At 38.8% G+C, this 13,875-nt stretch overlaps 1 protein-coding gene across 2 annotated transcripts in view; it reads right to left on the reverse strand.

Annotated features, from left to right (window-relative positions):
• CDC27 (cell division cycle 27) overlaps window positions 1-13,875 on the reverse strand; it is a 33,163-nt gene that overhangs the window by 7,706 nt on the left and 11,582 nt on the right. The window contains exons 5-13 of one of the 2 annotated variants that reach the window (XM_042475791.1): window positions 13,032-13,129; window positions 12,326-12,480; window positions 11,999-12,210; window positions 9,561-9,675; window positions 7,383-7,498; window positions 7,092-7,191; window positions 3,310-3,517; window positions 2,606-2,775; window positions 126-278 (exon numbers count right to left, since the gene is read on the reverse strand). In XM_042475791.1, the coding sequence (XP_042331725.1) occupies window positions 126-278; window positions 2,606-2,775; window positions 3,310-3,517; window positions 7,092-7,191; window positions 7,383-7,498; window positions 9,561-9,675; window positions 11,999-12,210; window positions 12,326-12,480; window positions 13,032-13,129 (1,327 nt within the window). Of the gene's footprint in view, window positions 1-125; window positions 279-2,605; window positions 2,779-3,309; window positions 3,518-7,091; window positions 7,192-7,382; window positions 7,499-9,560; window positions 9,676-11,998; window positions 12,211-12,325; window positions 12,481-13,031; window positions 13,130-13,875 lie in introns of both variants that reach the window. The other variant, XM_042475790.1, reaches the window with a different exon arrangement.

Raw genomic sequence — 13,875 nt, forward strand, 5'->3', positions numbered from 1 at the left:
ATGTCCCAGACATTACAATAAAAAGTAATATTAACCTCCAGTTTCTTATTCTAGATCTAAGAAGTGAAACGGAAGCCATGTGTGCTTAAAAAGAAGAAGAATCAGCCATTACATCAAATTAATACCTCTGGTGAATTTTTATCCATATCAGTTAAGTCTTTTGAAAGAACTGAAAGAGCCACATCCTTCTGCAGATGCCACAGTGTTGTTGAGTAGATTTCCATGCCTTCTACTCTGTAGTTTTCAATCCTTCTTACTTCAGAGAATATCCTTTCAGCCTATGAGAAAAATTAACAAGTGCATTTCAACAAAATGCAACTAAAGATGAAAACCACCCAAAACATTCTGCAGGATCTGTTTGGGGCACAGTGTATGTACATACTGTTCATCCATATGGCTTCTCAACAATATTTTAGTTTCTGTTCCAGGGATGTTATTTCTTTGATGCACTTTGAAACATTTTTATATTTAGGATGCAAGACTGACCTTCTGTCCCAAAAAGCATTTGTTGTTGCTTTTCTGCACGGACCAGGATTGCACAAGTTTTGCAAACTACTATTGAATCCCAAACGCCAACTCCAAACACCACTCCCACCTGTGCCCACACATTTACCAACTCATAGGGAAGTTCCCTCTTTCTTACACTAAAGCAAGTAGCCATATTTATAATGTGGTGCAGCTTTTATAGAGTTTCATTGCCTACTACAACAAATAAAACACCTTGATATTTCTTAATTCACATTGGTAGATCCTTTTGCAGCAAGAAATAAAACGCATAAGAAATTAAAACAAATGCTCCAAGTATATAAGGTGGGAAATGAAAGGACATCAAAAATCTATTTTAAGAAGACCAACCTGTTCATGGCCTCAAACAGATGGATCTGATAAAGTGGGCTGTGGCCAATCCAGTGCTATTCACACAGCCCCAATCAAGGGACTGCCACGATTTTGTACCGGGCTGGAAAAAGGAACATTTTTTGTCCACTCCTTTTTGACCTGGTTCTTTTGCCTTGGAGTGGTGTCAGGATGGCTTCCAGCTGCGTTTGGGACGTGCATCATCCACACAACAGACCCCCAACACAGACCTTTTGGCTTGTCTCTTTGAGGCCCACATTACATACAGGCAGATGCAGTATTACACTATTATAATAGTAAAAGGAAGCTGAGGAAGCATTGAGCACTATTGGATTGATATATTTATCCTGCATCCACACTGCAGAAATAATACAGGTTGACACCACTTTAATTGCCATGCTATGGAATTCTGGAAATTGCAGTTTGTTGTGGCACCAGAGCTCTCTGACAGAGAAGATTAAATGTCTCACAAAACTACAATTTCTAGAATTTCATAGCATTGAACTAGTAGTGTCAACTTGGATTATTTCTGCAGTGCAGATGCAGCCATGGAAAGGCCTTCCTCTTTCATGGAAAGATAGACAAAGAAATGAACCCTCACTTGAGTACAATAAGAATGTTCAAAAACTACAGTGAAGATTTATTTCCATATCCCCAGAAATGTGTGAGAGTTTCAGCCATACCACTCCAGAGAAGACAATACTTATTGTTTCCCTTGGAGGTATACTTCAGCTTGACCAGAGTATAATGTCTACTCCAAAAAGGCATAAAGTCAGGGCAGTTCTTTGCCAGGAAACTGTAAGCAACCATTATAATTTTTCTACAATGCCCAAGATCAGTGCAGCCTCATAGATTGCTTTGCATATTGATGTCTTCTGCTCTTTGTCTGTCTGTGTGAGCTCATTCCCTTGGCCACTTCTTTCACCAGTAGTGGCAGTTGAGAAACTTTTGTGAGGCTAGATAACTGGGCATCACTTCTGTGGCTAAGAGCAGGGCCATTTTGGGATAGACTGACTCACTGGAGCAAGTAGTTAGAGCACATGGCAGTAGGGAAGAAGCAGCAGCAAAAAGGAATTTTAAAATTTCACACCCTGCTTAAGCTTTGTGAGCTTTGCCAGGATTTGGCTACCTGGGTGGAACTGCACTGCTGCTCCTGTTTTATTTCATCAGACAAGCTAAGAGTTAACAGAAGAAACAATGTTTGGGAAGGGGGAACTTAAAGGTCTGTGGGGGAGACATGATGCTTGGTTGCTCCTTCCACGATTATCGAGTGCTGCTTCCAGGATGATCGAGTGCTGCTCGACTGGCTGCACAGTCACTGATCCCTTTGCACCCGATCATCCTGGAAGCAGCACTCGATAATCGTGGAAGGAGCAACCAAGCATCCAATAGGAAAGTGGGCAAAAAAGTTTGGACACCAATGTCCTAGATTAACACTACATCTAGGGTACAGTAGCATATCAGAAATGTTGCATGCCTGGCACTGATCAGTGGAACACCATTGCTGGGCAAGTCTGTATCGGATGGGGAGGTGCACTGTTACATGAGAAAATTTTCAAATGGAGCAATGCCAAGAGCACTTATGAGCCTGAAAGGTGCCCTCTGTTTAGAGTTGTTAAAAAGGGTAAAGAGTGATAAAAATTATTACTTGTTAATTGATTCTGAAAACATAGTGTGGGGGGCAATATTTATAAAGCATATTAGTGCTTATAAACAACTAAGAATAAAAAACATGTCATGTCATGCTTACCTGCATATATTCTGCAAGCTCAAAGTAAGCTCTTCCAATATGGCACAGTACCCAGCCCGTGTTGTAGTGATGAGAAGGCAAATGACTCAGTATATGAATTGCTTCTTTACAATTGTACGAACATAGTGCTAAATATCCTTTCCCCATGTCACGAAGAAGGCTCATCAAACCTTCTAGGAGAAAAATGCAATAAATATACAAGAAACAAAGGAAGGTAAGAAAGTACCTGCCTTAGACTGTCTGCATCCTACTGGCTACAAAAATAGCATATAATCTTGAGAGGTCCAAATGAAAATGCCTAAGGTTTTTCATTTTTAATTATACAATAAATGTAATGCCAATAGAAGCTACTAGTAGATAGAGTACTGGACAGAACAGGGGAACTTGGGCTCATATTCACATGTTGAACCCAAATTATATTTTACTCATAAATACCCTTTGGAATACCCTACATATATGCCAAAATAGCAAGAAGGGGAAGCGTTTTGATTATTTCCCCACCACTCAAAATTTTTCTTTGCTTCGGAGAGTACTAAGACTTTGCATATCATTCTAATTGGGTCAAAGAAGGAGGATCTATTTTAGCTGGATTCAAACTGCAGTGTTCTATTCATTTCTTGTTTTTCTCTTACTCTCCATGAACAGCTTTGGGGACAGCAGAAGCTAAACTACTTTAAATGAATTCTTAGGAACACACCACACACCTGCTGCTGCTTTCTGTAATGTGAATGCCTGGATTTGCGGTGTTACAGAGGCAATCTTTCCTTCAGAAATGATGGACGAGTCAAGTTTGGTGATTTCCAAACTGTCATTAATGTTGGGCTGTGTGATCCCTCCCTTATTGGTTTTACACTTTGTCTTTCGGTTTGCAATTTTAGGTGGAAACTTCATTTTTAACTTTTTACTATTCTCCTGTGAGAAAAGAACAAACATTTTTAAGACTCTTACCCCACAACCAAAACAGACAGCAAAGCAGAATATTTAAGGATCAAAATTTGGAGGAACCCTCTATGGTAGGGCTAGGAAACTCTTGGCTCTCCAGATGTTTTGATCTAAATTCCCACAATCCCTTTACATTGATGATGCTGGTTAAGGCTTCTGGGATCTGATGTGCAAAACATTTGTAGGGCCAAAGATTCCAGTATAAATGTGGTGACACAAAGGGAGAAACACTGAGAGACAACTAAGGTGACATTCCATGTGTGTGCATGCGCACCTACATATATAAGGTGGAGGGAGGGAGAGCGAGCAAGCAAGGACTATACAGTCCTGCAAACCACACCCACTTTTGACCCTGGACTCATGGATTATTTGTCACAGATCAAAAACCCATTATAGGCAAAAGACTCCCCACTCCTGTTCCACTTAACAAAATTAGACAGAAAACACTGTCATCCATTCCAAGCTCCTCCTCCACAACCACAAAGCAAAGTCTTCCAGCTTCTCAAGGACCTCTCTACACATCACTTACCCATCTACATAATTCTACAACACAGTTTGCAAAACTCAGACAATAACCATCAAGCTAATCAGACATTTAGAAGAATCCTAGTCACATATCAAATCTGATAGCTTTGGGCTAGTTTGTAATTTCATCTATTAACTATTAAAAACCAGATACCAAACACAAAAAGGTTTCCATCCCACTTCCACAAGGGAAAGCTGCATTAGAGCCAGCTCTGTGTCCAGGTCTGCATACTAATAATAAATAAATAATAAAATAATAATAAAAGTTTTATTTATATACCGCGCCTTCCCCAGATCAGGGCGGTTTACATACATTTCCACCCAATATAAACTGTTTGGCCAATAAAGGAAACAGATAGATGTTTACAAAAGAGATTTCTGTCTCTATATTATGATATATTTCAAAAACTATACATTTAGGGGTGGCACAAACAAGAAAACTAGTTTACGGAAGTTCTGCTTTACTACATGCTTTTTACAAATTATCTATTCTTCTCCATAAGGGGACAAGGCAGGTTAAATATCCAAATAAAAATCAAACAGATGATGAAGCAGTCAGGGATAAAAAACAAACAGAGTAGCAGAAAAGGCTAGATTTAATTCCAGGTTGAGTCTCCCTTATTCAAAATATTTGAGACAGTAAGTGTTTTGGATTTTGACATTTGCATATACGTCCATAAAAAATATCTTGGAGATGGGACCCAAGTCTAAACACAACATTCATTTATGCTTCATATACATCTCATATACATAGCCTGAAGGCAATTTTATATATTATTTTTAACAATTTTATGCAAGAAATAAAGTTTGCATACACTGACTGAACTGTCAGGAAGCAAAGGTGTCACTATGTCAGCAACTCATTAAAAAAAAGTTGATTTATGGGTTTAGTTTTTAGATTTTTATGCCAATTTTAATGAATAAACTGCCTTGAGAAGATTATTTACTCTTAAATGAAACTGTGAATTATCTTCAAATATAAATGAAGAAATGCATTCATATACGTGTTTGATACCTCCAATGTCTGAATAAATTAAACTTCACAACTATATATGATTTATCTGTAACATTAACATCTGATCTATTTATAGAGGGACATGTGTGATAGTTGAATTTGTGCTGAAATGAGGAAACTTGCAGCACTTTAAAGACCAACACACTTCTTTACAGCACAGGCTTGTAATGACTTAAAGTCACTTGAAATATACAGTTGGCCCTCCTTATATACGGATTCAAGCATCCACGGCTTGAAAATATTTAAAAAAGTATACATTTCAAGTATCAAACCTTGATTTTTCCATTTTATATAAGGGACACCTTTTTGCTATGCCATTGTATTTAATGGGACTTGAGCACACATGGATTTTGTTATTCACGGGGGTTCCTGGAACCAAACCACAGTGGATAACAAGGGTCCACTGTACTCTGTTTCACTAAAGCTTATTGCTATGTGCCTCAAGTTATGTATGACTTATTATGGTGACCCTAAGGCAACCTCTAACCATACATGAAGAGAGAAATTCCAGAGGTGCAAGCAGGATTCAGAAAAGGAAGGGATACTAGGGACCACACTGCAAACATATGATGGCTAATAGAGCACACTAAAGAATTCCAAAAAAGAAGCATCATATGTTTCATAGACTACAGCAAAGCATTTTATTGTATAGATGACGAAAAGCTATGGAACACACTTGAAGACATGGGGGTGCCACTACATCTGATAGTCCCGATGAGGAATCTGTACCAATGACAGGAGGCCACCATCAGAACAAAATTAGGAGAAACAGAGTGGTTAACAATAGGCAAAGGAGTCAGACAAGTCTGCATCCTATCACTCTACTTGTTTAATTTATATGCTGAAAACATTGTAAGAAAAGCAGAATTAGAATCAGAAAAAGGAGGAATTCAAATAGGAGGAAGCAACATTAACAACCTAAGATGTGCAGATGACACCATAATACTAGCTGAAGACATTCAGGAATTGGAACAGTTAATAAGGAAGGTCAACGATGAAAGTGCAAAGGCAGGCCTGATGCGGAACATAAAGAAAACAAAAATAATGACCACAGAAGGAATATACAAATTCAATCTAGACAACAAGAAAATTGAAATCGTTAAAGAATTCTGATATCTAAGATCAAACATTGACCAGAATGGAGACTGAAATAAGAAGAAAACTAGGAATGGGAAGGGCAGCTATGAAAGAACTGGAAAAGATACTGAAGAGCAAAGACATACAACTGAGCACTAAAGTCAGAATCCTTAGGCCATTGTATTCCCAATTAGCATGTATGGATACCAGAGCTGGACAGTGAAGTAAGCAGATAGAAAGAAAATCAACTCATTTGAAACGTGGTGCTGGAGAAGAGTCCTTAGGATACTGTGGACAGCCAAGACAAACAAATGGGTTCTTGAACAGATCAGACCAAGGTTTTCCTTGGAAGCTAAGATGATCAAGACTATCGTACTTTGGCCACATAATGAGAAGGCACTAGAAAAAACAATAATGCTAGGAAAGGTAAAGGTAGAAGAAAGAGACAAAGACCACAAACCAGATGGATAGACTTCATCAGGGGGTTATGGGCAAGGGCTTGCAGGATCTGGGCAAGGCAGTGGAAGACAGGGATTCTTGGAGATGGCTCATTCACAGGGTCACCGTGAGTCGGAACTGACTCGAGGGCAGTTAGCAACAACAACAAAGGCGATCCTATCACAGGGTTGCCTAAGATTGCCCAGTGGATTTCCATGGCTGAGTAGAGATTCAAGCCCTAGTCTCTAGAGTCACAAAAAGTTCTCAAACCACTACACCACGCTGGCCCTCAACATAACACTAAAGTTCATGCTGTATTAAGTTTACTAGTAGCATTTCAATTTCATCTGTAGTTCCAATAAATATTTTTGCACCCCTGCTTTCACTTTTAAAAATATTTTTAAAGAAAACATTGCCAGAATGCATATCTCATTCTCCAGCAACACTCCATACTGAGGTCATCAGTGGCAGCAGCAGAAGTCCATTTACCTTTGTTGTAGAACTATCACTAGAGAAGAGGCGTGAACTTCTTCGAGGCAGCACATTAGGTGGAGCAGCAATGGTTGGGCTCAATACCTGAGGTGTAGTACTGAAAAGAAAACATCCAAACGGTCAATTCATCCCATTGGTATTTGGGTGCAGGAAGCACCCCATCTTCACTTCACTTCCCAAATATAAGTACAGGAAGAATAACAATAACAGGAAAAAGCTATGAAGAGGAAAATATAACTGGGAACAGGAGGGAGAATTGTAATCCAGGTTCAGAGACACATTTCATACCTTGTCTGTGGGCCTGAACTTTGCGTTTGTGCAACAAGGATTGGCGTTACTTCCCGGCTATTGCCACTTTGTGAGAAGACAGACTTTGTTCCACCTTGGGTTATTCTGGTGACAGTCTATATAAATATATATATATATGTATATAAGTATATATAACAGTGCTGCAGATCTGATGCACTATTATTGATCAGCTGTTACTACTGGTGACTTATAAAACCAAGAGGGGGTGACATTCTGTTAAACATGTTTACAATTATGCAATTAATTCATTATGTTACTCAAGCAGCTGCATGATCAACTGAAAATGGAACGCATACAAAATCTCTAAGGATAATCCATAGGCTTTTCGAAATGTAGCTTAATGTGATTTCCTTTTCTCTACATTTTTAGACAAATCCAGTTCAGCCCTTCCTTTAGTGTTAGCTGAGATGGACTCCTGTGAGAAACTCTGCTCTGAGGTCTCACATGGCTCTATGGTATGTAAGGTTACTCTTTCATCCTCCTGAAATTTTGGCAGCACTGACAGTAATGGCAGCTTTGATGGGAAAGGCTATGGGCTCAGAAATTCGAAGATGTTCACCAAGCTTAAATTGCCCACCCTTATGCTACACCAGAGAACTGACAGAACAAGTTGGTTTTCAATTAATATGATATATTAGCAATAATCAGCTTTATTAATAAAGCTGTAGCTTGCTCATTGTGGCCCTTTTTTCTTTGGAAGTCTTTCAACAGAGGTTTTATGAATGTCTTTCAGGAGTGTTATAATAGTTAATTCCTATATTTTTACAGCAGAAGCAGCGGACAATAACAATACAAAAGACTTCATCATCATGTCAGTTTAAGCATTCAACAAGTCAGAATAAAACTGTCAAGGAAAAGAAGAAATTCTTCAAACACACAAAAAAATTTACATTTTAAATTAGCTCTCTCCTCCTCCAAGCTTCCTTGATCAGCAAAGTCTTTCTGATTTTATAAGAATGACTTCTGTGTATTTACTGCTGTTAGGTAAATCTCCCCTATCTCATTCACACTACTCTTGATATTAGTCTCCATGCTCTGCACATTTAGTGTAGAGGTCTGATCTGTACCTACAACAGAACAGAGTCCTAAGGTGGTACAACAGATTGCATCATTACAGACTGTATGTTGGTGTGCATTTTTTAAAAAATGTTTTCCTCCACATGAAATTAATGATTGCTTAGCAGTTTAGCACAGCAGGGAGTGGAGAGCCATATAATTCCTCTAAACATGGTGTGATCATTTAAAAAAAGAAACTAGAAATAAGCTTTTTTACTTTAGGAACTTTCAAAGAATGTACCTCTACTCTATTGCCTCAATATTCTACCACCTTGACCTGAATCCTCTTGGAAGGAATACTGTGAATATCAAGTGGAATATACTGCTTATGCACTATAATACTAGTAACTGGCTTTTCTCAAAATGCATTTTGCTTTTCTGAATGAACATTCAGAAGAACCAAACACAGGCAACCATCTGTTCCTTCCTACACAAACCAATGTAAAGGGATGGAGGGAGTGGCAGAAAGATGCTGGCTGGATCTAAGAGCATCCAGTTCATTTAAGGAAAACCCCACATAGACCATTCTTTATCAAACCCTTCCTTGCCACTGATTTCCACTGCTCACTTTCTACTCACAATGGTAAGTCTGGTGGATGGGAGGCCACTGGATATAGATGGACTGCCAGAGACAAACTATTATGAGTGCATCCACTAAACTGAGATTATTTCAACAGGGTATGCACTCCCAAACTGGGAGGGTTCATGCTGATACCCCTCCACTTGCCAATGCTAAATGAAAATCCGTAGACGGTACTTGTAATTAAAAGGTTCCACTATTTTCTAAAATAAACGCCATGCATCTGAATTAAGAATGAAATCCTTTCCACAACCTTGGAATACTGCAAGTAAATAATTTGCAGATTATAGTCATTAAATCTGAAAGCTGTTTTCTACAAGACTCCTTCTCTATGAGATTTTTGAAGCAACAAGTGTCTGACCTTACTGGCTGTGAAAAAAACTGGATAGCAAATCTATAGAAGCAGACATCCCTCAACACAAAGCTGGAAATTTTCCTCTTGCAACCTTTCAGAAGGAATTGTCAGAACTTTGTATCTGCTTGCCTTCAACCTTACACTCACACCCTCGAACTCAAGGTACCTTCTTGGAAGGGGCTCCTGGAGGTGGCACATCAATTACGGAAGAAGAATTTGTGCAGTTTTGTAAATAGGATCCATCTCCGGGACTAGGGGTTTCTAATGGCAGGATTCCAAAGCTGAGAAAACACAAGGGAGTGTTTCAAAACATGCATGTTTCCTAAAAGGTTATGGTGTGTGTGTGAGAGAGAGAAAGAGAGAGAGAGAGAATTTCACTTCCTAACAAAGAGCAACGTACAGGTCTCAGAAATAACATGATGTCCAAGAATACCACTACACAAGCAGACACCCCTGAGCATCCATCAGGCTGCTTGCACCTTCTGTTTCATGTGTGCACATGTGTGTGTTTTAATTTAACTATTGCTGCAAAGTAAACAGTATTTTCTAGTTCCATATTTTTTTTAAAAAATCAGTAATCCCTGTGCTCCAGAGGTATGATAGGCTATTACAATTCTGTTCTTCAACATACCCAGAAAGAAAAGTATGATGGGAGACAGCAGGGAGTGTCTGGGGTGGGGCTAGAGGAAGTAGGAAAAGTATATGTGGTTTACCTGCACTGTGTATACATTTTGCCTGTTCAGATTTGTCTATGTGTGTTTTTGGTTTTGGTGTGACATTTGGTTTCCTATGTTTTTTCCAAATAGTATCATTTTGTCTTTTGTGAAATGAGGATTGTGGCTTATGCGGGGAGTGGGGGGGGGGGGGCTATTATCTGGCATTTAGGACTCAGACTCCATCTCTGCCTTGTACTCAGGCTTTGTTTTTTGTTTCCCCCATAAATTACTTATCTGTGGGCCTTACCTATTTGCCTTCTGTGAAATAATTGCTGAAGCAAAAAACTGGATTAAAAAGAGTAGTCCTTTGCTGAGTATGTGTAAACAGCAAAACAAATAGAGAAGGGGAGTGCAGATTATTTATTGATGCATTATTTAGCAGCTAATCTCCTCATGTTTTCAAAATCCATAGATATATAAATTTGGATACCAAAATGGAAATTATTAGAAAGGTGGAGGCTGGTTAAAGAAAAAAAAATCCCTAGATGCTTTTGGAAGGAGTCTTGAAGTGGTCTCTACAATATTCCAAATGTTTGTTTGTTTGTGAATTATTTACTTGACTTGGTTCTTTTATTTCACATGTACATACCTTTCATTCTAAATAAAAAGTCTGCTGAAACATGTTCAGGTTGCTGTTGTTTTTTGTGGTGTAGGAAACTATTCCTATTCTTTCCATGTTATTTCTGTTGTTAGAAGCAAGATTTCTGTTAAAGAAATAATGCCCATCTACTTTGTTAACTGAGGTATACTTGTATACAGGAAAGGTATACACAGAGATGGATCTGTTTCTTTTATGCAGGCAGCCAGAGAACAAATTGGTCTGCCTCTGTAAAAAGCACAGAATGACAAAATTCTGATAACAATGGCAATGTTCAGAAATAAAAAGAAAAACATTTCACAACTCTCTGGGAACCTCCAACAAGAGAAGTTGAAAGGACACACTTGAACTTTCAATATAGACATCAGGGAACCACTGAACTGCTTACACTGCATAGTTTTTGTTTCTAGTTGTTAATTTTGCACTTTCCCTCCTGTATGAGCTCTATTCCATGAAAACATGCCATTGTCATTCATACAGGTCCACAGGTCTTGCTGGCGGGAACTCTGTCAGAGCACTATGCTCAGAAAACAGTCTGTTACTCTAGTGTAATGCTGAGGAAAGTGTGGCCCATGGGTTCTATGCAATCTGCAAGGAAGGTTTTAAGACTACTAAGAACCCCTGGAGAAACAATATGAATTTTTAAAACTCACAATACTCAAAGGGCACAGAGAACAATATGATTTTGGACCCTTCAAAACATTTTAGGCTCAGAAGATGCCCATTTATAATCAGAAAGTAAAATGGAAGTGGCCTCCTGACTCAGAGAAGGCTTCTGGACCTGAAACAGCCAAAGGGTATAAGGACACGGCAAAATTGCCAAACACATCCACTACAGGATGCAGTGGACATTTTGAGTTTAATTTTATTTTTCAAAATAAAAACAAAATAAAGGGAACAATAGGCTATGGTTGGGGCCTTTTGAAGGGCAGGTGTGGTCCAATGACATTGGTCACTGCCCATCCTAACATTTGTGGTTCTAGTGTTTCAGGATACACACATGATTTTCTCAGAATACTCTGGCTCCAAGGGCCTACCCCAATGCCAGATACTACAGAAAGAGGCTCCTCAGAGATGGCACTTTCCTCCTCCTAATGATGCTAGCAATTACTTTGCTCATCTTGCCTTGCAGCTGCTATGTCCACAGCCTTTTTCCTCCTGCTGCCACTGTCTACCTTGGCATAGATATACTGGTTTAGTGCCCTAACAATACCTATATTGCTTTTCATATAGCAATATTCACTAAATGAACAGGGAGGAGAAGTTGTTATAGGATTTCAAATCACCTACCTTGGTGTTAATGGACTCAGAGCAGCTGGTCCACCCAGAAGACTCCGGCCAGTTTTTGGTTTGTTTTGAGCCTGTTTAGTTAAGAAGGCAGTTCCTGATCCAAGAGGTACAGCATCTGGTGAAATTACAGCTGAGTCAATATAAGAGATGGAGGAATCTGTGTTGGAGGAATATTTAGAGTTGGAGGACTCCAGGTTGAGTCTGTTTAATTCCTGAAATGGAAAACCATTTTTTTTGAAAAAGCAGTTCACAATTTCTTTCTAAGGACCACGCACACTATTAAATGGTGGTGGTGATGACAGCTAAAAAGAGTTACCAAAAACTTACAAGTGTGTCTTGTGGTGTTTCCATAAGAACTGTCTCTGGCTGTCTGTGGGGTATGCTGTGATTAGACACCACTGTTGTGCATGTGTTAGGCAAGCAGCTGCTGAAGTTTTGTATAGATGTTAACTTAAATGTTTGGTCAGGATCTGGCTTTTCACCTGTAATGCAAGATAGGGGATTTGGGGCAAGGGAGAAAGTATATTCATGATGCAATACAGAGAAGTAAACAAACATATTTTATATTTTTCTCACCTAACTTGACAGTACAGAATTGTTTCCTGGAACTTATTGTTCCATGATGCTATTAATAACCAATAGTTTAATTTAAAAAAAAGAATAATAAGGGTATGCAACTGCACAACTGTACTCTCCAATGTTTACCACACGATTTCTCAAACAAATTAGTATTAGAGAGACTTTAGTGGAAAACATGTAAGAACCTCATTGCTGACTGCAATACTTCCTGAGAGTGTCAATTCTTCTATGGATTGATAATACACAGAGTGCATTGCTAGGTCAGGTCAAGGTCCTGCTAGACCACAGAGAACAACTGCAGCAGGGGCAAGCGACACCACCGTGTTTTGAGAGGCTTAAAATTTCTGGTGTATCTTTTTTCATTTGCCTTCCCTTTCCAATTCAGACAAAACCATGAATACCTGAGGTTGATTAAAAAAAATCCACCTGTTCCCCAAGAAATAATAAAACCTACCTATTTCACATAATGATTCAAAAGGGGACCAGAGGAAAGGATTTAAACTAAGGCTCCTTTGGTAACATTCAGATCCTTTGGCAAGCCGATCTGTTTTGCTGTTAATGAAAGAGGTAGAGAGAAAGAAAGAAAAGCAATGAGGAGGGAATTCAGCAGGAAGATGAGAAGAACAAGTAATCCCACATGGATTGGATAAATAATGTTGGAAATCTCTCTTACATTAAGTTAGCAATATTTTGAAAGACATGGCAACATTTACACAATTCCTAATTTCAAGAATTTGCATTGCCCCCATAAAACTGTATATTAAATAGAGTGCAGGAGGACTAATAGACAACTTGACTATGGGTATTCTTTGAAGAATGTGATTGGCTCTGCTGTCCTGGGACTTTCTGAAACAATGGGTGCATTTACAATGTAGAAATAATGCTGTTTGATGCTACTTTATATGGTGTAGCTCCATCCTATGGAATCATGGGATTTGTAATTTTACAAGGTCTTTAGCCTTCTCTGCCAGAGTACTGGTGCCTCACAAAACTACAAATACCAGGATGACAGAGTTATGGCAGTTAAAGTGATGTCAAACTGCATTATTTCTACAGTGTAGATGTACCTATGTTTTCTACCACAGGATAGTTTGGAAACCATAGGAATCATAGAATCATAGAGTTGGAAGAGTACCACAAAAGCCATCCAGTCCAACTCCCTGCCATGCAAGGGATATATATATATATATATATCCCTAAATCTCTGTATTTTAGTCTTGCAGAAAAATGTTCCCTCTGATAGCAAATAGTCAGCATAGATTCACAAATGATCTTGGCAGTGAGATGGGAGGGAGTTC

This window comes from Sceloporus undulatus, chromosome 6, assembly GCF_019175285.1.
Source record: "Sceloporus undulatus isolate JIND9_A2432 ecotype Alabama chromosome 6, SceUnd_v1.1, whole genome shotgun sequence".
Lineage (NCBI taxonomy): Eukaryota > Metazoa > Chordata > Lepidosauria > Squamata > Phrynosomatidae > Sceloporus > Sceloporus undulatus.